Source organism: Camellia sinensis, chromosome 14, assembly GCF_055761805.1.
Source record: "Camellia sinensis isolate YWXY chromosome 14, ASM5576180v1, whole genome shotgun sequence".
Classification (NCBI taxonomy): Eukaryota; Viridiplantae; Streptophyta; class Magnoliopsida; order Ericales; family Theaceae; genus Camellia; species Camellia sinensis.
In genome coordinates, this window is record NC_138974.1 from 14,279,528 (window position 1) to 14,285,902 (window position 6,375).

General features: G+C 37.6%; 1 protein-coding gene across 1 annotated transcript; it reads right to left on the bottom strand.

Moving 5' to 3' along the window:
• Window positions 1–3,788: 3,788 nt before the first annotated feature.
• LOC114319098 (lysophospholipid acyltransferase LPEAT2) lies at window positions 3,789–6,102 on the bottom strand. Its single transcript, XM_082905616.1, has 2 exons — window positions 5,137–6,102; window positions 3,789–4,042 (listed from the first exon to the last, which is right to left on the bottom strand). Exon 1 carries the CDS (start codon window positions 5,964–5,966, stop codon window positions 5,232–5,234), a length of 735 nt encoding a protein of 244 aa, XP_082761742.1. The 5' UTR covers window positions 5,967–6,102; the 3' UTR covers window positions 3,789–4,042; window positions 5,137–5,231.
• Window positions 6,103–6,375: the final 273 nt, after the last annotated feature.

Consider the following 6,375-nt stretch of genomic DNA (forward strand, 5'->3'; position numbering starts at 1 on the left):
GCACTTCTTTCAAAAAATCTGTTTTCAAAAACGATTTGCCGGATTTGGACTCTTTGATGATTCATCGGTCTTGCATTACACTCCGCGAGATTAGATACAGGACCGTGACATTGAGTCCTGAACTGTAATGAGCCCAATGAACAAAACGGGAGGGGGATTTCCTCCCGGGACGTTCGGGGACGTCTACACATAGCAGCCTTGAAAATATCAAAACCAACATCATCAACTGAATCAGAAAGAATGAAACAGAAGAAACAGAAAGTCGAAATGACTAGTACTTCGACAACTTCTGCGAATGAAAAACCTAGGGTGAAAACTGTGAACAAAGAAAGTCAGGGGAGCAACGTGATCAACAATATACCTATCTGTAGAGAATGTGGGAAACAACATTAGGGCATTTGTCGCCACCTATCAGGAGCCTGTTTTAGATGTGGACAGAAAGGACACTTAGCTAAATCTTGCTCACAAGCTCATCCGAACAACACCTAGAGGCAAGGAAGGGTTTACATCCTAGTTCCAGAAAATGCTCGGAATACTAAAACAACTGACGCAGGTATTACCTTAACTATGTGCAATTGTCTATATGGGAATTTGTGTGGGAATCATTCGTTTCTTAACTTCATATAGATTGTGGGAATGTTAACTGAACCAATTGAATTATTAGAATTATGAATCCTAGTTATTGACTGCCTCGAAGACTTACTAACTTTATATGAGATGCTCGAAACCCTATAATGAATCACCTAAGTTTTGGGAATTATTGGGACTTATGAACAATGAGAAATTGCCGAGTTAAATCTTCGTACCGTATTGCAAAACTTTAATATGAACTGTTAGGTGCGACCTTTTGAATTATGCTAGAACTATTGGCCATGGGAACACATTATGATTGACTTTAACTTGGAAAAATCTGTATGACCATGACTTGAATTGAACCGTTATATATTGATTGACATCATCGAATGATTAGACCCGTGATCACGAATTGTATGTATGAATCAGTCACGTAGGGAATTTCTGAAATTGAGAACCTATGTCAGTTTGAAAGAATGAACTTCTGCTTGTGAATCTGCGAACAAATGCCTAAATAATAACTGATTTTAGACTCGTACGTGCATGCATGTTTTCATGCTTGTAATACTATTAGAATTGATGGGGTTGAACTGTGGTTAATGAATACTTTGAGACCTACTGTTTGATGTGAACTATATGTGCGACACTGTGGACCTTTGCTAACAATTACCTATGTTATGGAAATATTTGGACTTATGTATATGCATACTTATGCTTGTGGATGTTATTAGACTCTGGATATGTACATATATGACTATACCTTTGCTTAGAATGATTAATGTGATTATTTGTTGATAACTTGACCGTTGGGATTATGACTCTGGGAAATTGTTATATTGACTGTGACGCTTACTTCTTGATATGAACAATTACATACCTGTGCACTCACATGTGAACTTACTTGGAGAATGTAACATTGTATATGACCTGAACTCTTCGATATGAACTATTGTGATACATAACCCTGATGTGATTTGAGAACCGAGGAATTTAGAACAACTGTAGAACTACTGACTATGCACTTAAACGAATGGAGTATGAACTATAGAACAAATGTGCTTCGTTTGGAAATAATAAGGCTAGAACCTTTACCCGATCTAATTTGATAGAACTGTGGTTTGATGAGACCTTTGTTTGACTGATGGAACTTTTGTTTGATGACTCATGCTTTGAACTTTTACTCGATGTGACTGGGTAGAACTTCATCTGACATGACCAGGTAGAACTTTCATTGATTTGATCTGAAGAGACCCTTATTAAAAGTCGTTATCTGATTTGATTACCTTATAGGGGATTATGAATTGTTTACGACCGAATAATAGAGCCGTGTGGCTAAGGGAACTAATCGATGAGAACTTGAATCAATCTCGAACACTTAGGAAGAATGTGAATCGTCAACAGCGTACTGTGTGATTTCAGCCAACATGCCGATGTAATATATTATCCTATTTTATGCATTTGTAACTTACTTTTGCTTTGTTGATATGTTCCTTAAAATGTGATATTATTTTCAAATGTAGCGTATTGCACATGCACTGAGAATTACACATCCTATCATTCAGGTTGGTTATGAGGACAGAATTCGACATCCTCATTGACTTTACCAGGCTATCGAGGCTGTGGCGTAGTCCTTAAAGGTCAGCACATTGATGAAGCTGGACCTAGTTGTACTGGACCTAGTTGTACTGGAGGTTGCTTTTCATTTCCGACATTGACATACAATCGTAGACCTAGTCATAGGCATACAGATGATTCGTGACATGTTATTTGTCAGTTGATGAATTTTTTGTGGTGTTTTTGTAAGATGACATTGCTATACACATCTTTTAATGACATTATAAAAGATATTTTGTTATTAGAATGGAATGGTAACAATGGTCGATGACATTGTAAATGATATTTTCTTATTAGAATGTAATGGTAACAATGGTTGATAACATTCAATCCATGCCACAGAACGCATCAACATCAAAAAACACATCTATTAATTTCTTCCATAGTTCTGACATTGTCAAATGCATACATGTGTCATTCGACATCAACAACATTAAATATCTCTCGAGTAGTTACAGTATCATAAATGATGTCCTTGAAATGCTGAATGTGGCGCACATATGCATCATCCCAGTCGACAGCGTAAGGGTGACGATATTTTTGCCAATTAGTAGCTATAAGAGGAACTAGATGGCCTAGCTGCAAAAAAACCTACACCAAATGTCAATTGAGTTAGCGGTCATACCTCATAACTTCCTATACATGCACAAAATGATAAGTTTCTTTTATACCTGGACGAAATGATTTCCGTTGACAAATCCAATGGCGATCTCACGTCTATCAAGTTGAGGTACTGGCATTGTTCTAAGAGGTAAAAAGGTGAGACATTGCTGTAATGACAAGTGGTATAACACAAGATTGTAGCACGATGCAATAAGATGCCCCATGTTTTGCATAGCTATCTAATGTGAGTAGCCAGGACTCTCTTCAAAGTATGACAATATGCTTGTTAATTCTTCAAACCTTTCGTAAGACCCATAGAGTGTAATGTATTCCGCTTTGTGTGTGTGCAGCTCACCTAAAAGATCACGTCTAACCTGAGCCCAATCATCTTCTGTATGACCAATTGAAACAACTATAGCCCTGAAACCATAATTCCCATCTGCAGCTACATCCTTGGCAAACTTAATGCATGGTTTCAACCCAAAAGTATTAACATATGCACCAGGTTTTACTGTTCTGGTAATGTACACCTTCCCCTTCGTATTCACCTTATCCTTTCCCTTAACAGGTCGATTCTTCTTGGTTTCCGGAATAGAAGCTAATGTAGTGATTTGAGTGTCCCAAGGTGAGAATGAATCATGCCAAATTGCACCAACTCAAATGCACACAGGTCACGACGGGTAGAAACATTGATCTTCTTCTAACCCTAAGGACGTGTTTTGGGCTTCATCTCCCACTCAACAAGAAAAGTGCTTCCCAGACATACAATCTCTTTCAACTTCTTCAAAAGCTCTAACCGCATGGTTCTATCACTTTCATTGAACTTTTTCACAAATAACTCTACTTTTGCATGACAAGTCACTTTTGTTTCCTCTTCTTTGTTGCATATGGAGATATGAAGTTGCCTCCACTGTAAGTGTATGGTAACAAGTGGTATAGGACGATCTTGTCTAATGTAGTCAGCAATCTCATGGGCACAAGGTAAATCATGAGTATGGTAAAGTTGTAACGCCCCAATTTTTATGCACAAATGATAATACATTTACTTCAAATCAAAATAACATAAAACAAATAAATACCCTAATGGGTTTAACAGTTTCCAAGGCTAAGGCCCGGTTACACAAATCGGTTATTCAAACCCACACAAATACAGCCATTGGCTTACAAAACAGAGTCACGCAAAATGAGAGCATTGTACTCCCAACACACATACTTCCACGCCCCTAGTTGGGTGGAATCACCACATCTTTTCCTACACAAAAATCCCGTAAGATGAGCATAAAGCCCAGTAGAAAATTCTTAACAAAGTATATACATTTTATACAAGTCTCAAGAGATAAAATGCACATGCCATGCTATGTCCTTTTTGAAGATAAATTACAATTTCATCTTTTGAAAACCATCATGCTCAATGATGTTATGCAATTTCAATTGTTCAAAACTTAACAATTTATTTCAAGGGTGGTAAATACGTCTCTGGTAATCCCTAGGCTGGTGTCTGCAAGTAGACTATACGAGTACTACCAAATTGTCCTTTTTACCGATATTAACCAGAAGGCTCGACACCTATCCGCGCGGATTTTTCGGTCTTTCACCCCGGACCCGCAGGCCAACTTATTCAATATCATCTACACCACCTATCATGACTTACCAACATATTTACCCCAAAATCATTTCATGAAAACTTATTTCTTAACATTCTTTTCTCAATCCAAGTTTTCAAATCAACCTTCAAAGTCTAATGTAATAAAATGAAATGATATGCCAATTTCACAAGATGAATACAAATGCTTTTATTCTAATTCATCATTCAAGGAATAAACACAGTTTTCTTTTCTCAAGTATTCTTAACAATTTAGTCATTTCAAGACTATATCAACATTCTGAATAATCATTTCTAAAATGAACAGCAATTCTCATAATCCACAAAATTAATCATTTATACAAATATAAATAAGAAATTTTCTAAACATCATTTATTTTGGCACACAAAAATAAATATAACAAAACCAACCATTTTCAATCTCTTTGGCACCCATGGATTTTCAATCTCTTTTAAAATCCCCAATTTTTAGGTTTTCTCACCAAAACCAACAGTTTTCAAATATTTGAGAAGATCTCACCAAAAACATCTTTCTTTTACCAACATAGTCCAAAACCCTCAATTTCTATTTTAAAAGAAATAAGAAAGTAAACCCACTTTCAAAATCACTCATCTTCTTGAATCAAAAAAATCCATTTAAAAAAAAAAAACAAATCAAAGGATGATTTCGAAAATCATAGGATGATTTCGAAAATCATCTAGATCTTGCAAAAATATATATATAACTCAAAGAAAATCCCTACCTCAAGCTTAGGAGAGAAAATGAATGAAAACTCCAAAATTCGACGTTGCCGAAATTCAATCTCCACCGGTCAAAACGAAATTCTTGAAGTGTTCTTCAATTTGACCTTAAGAACTTTATTTCATTGACAACATGCTTTCTTGACGTTGGCGAGGACCTATTAACATATACAATCTGCATTGCTCTAATAATGGTTCCAATCAAAGGTATGGAATCATGGAACTTGGAAGCAACAATGGTGGGAAATAATTCATAGAAAAAGAAAATAGGATCAATATATGATACATGATTGGATACAACTATAGGAGCGGTCTCCCTTGGAGTAGGTCTTCCTCTACGTTTTATCCAATGGTAGCCGAAAGAGAAGAGGATACACCGAGCACAAATTCGAGTAATCCACACAAGTCTACACCTCCATTTGGACATTGGGTTATGTTTATCCTTCCAACCATGGAGAGCAAACTTGGTACCCACATATCCAATCAACAAAGACAAACCAAATAACACGAGCGGAACAATCGCAATAGGCACACAAATCAGGATCTTCAACCACTCATAAATCTCTTTAATTTGCGGCGTGTGGCTGCGAAAGGGATCGATAGTGGTCGAGGAAGGCACGGAGAGAGGTCCAGCACCGAGAAACTCAAATGGGTTCTCAATCACTGAATGGGTATTGTTAATCGGATCCGTTTCGTAGTTGTGAATTTGATTTGGGGGTTCTTCTTCGGAACCCCAATCATCGTCCACGGGTATAATCAGTTGAGGCTCGTCGGAGGGATGAGAGAGGCGGTGTTTGGGTAGTAGAGGAGTGATGGGGTCGTGTTCCGCCATTGTTAAAGCTCAAGTGAAGAGTGGAAGGTACACACATGCAGAGAGAGAGAGAGAGAGAGTGAGAGAGAGAGATGAGATAGAGAGCTAAGCAGAAACAGTTTTCTTTTGCTGGAAGATGACAGCATAAACAGGTACTGTAACACCAATGCCGAAAGCATGATGTTTCATTCTAACCAAGTTGTACATGTGTTTTGCATGAAGGTAGCATCGTTCATCATGGCCATGGCCATGCCCTCCCCCCATCCTCTTCACGCCTGCTGAATGGAACCCTCTATTCGCTGATTTGAAAAGAAATAATTCGGTTGAGGTGCGCAACTTCGAGGCGCACGATCTCAGACCATTGTAGATGCTTCAAACAAAAAGAATAAGAAAAGGGAAAAAGGAATGAGGGGAAAGGATTGGAGGGGCA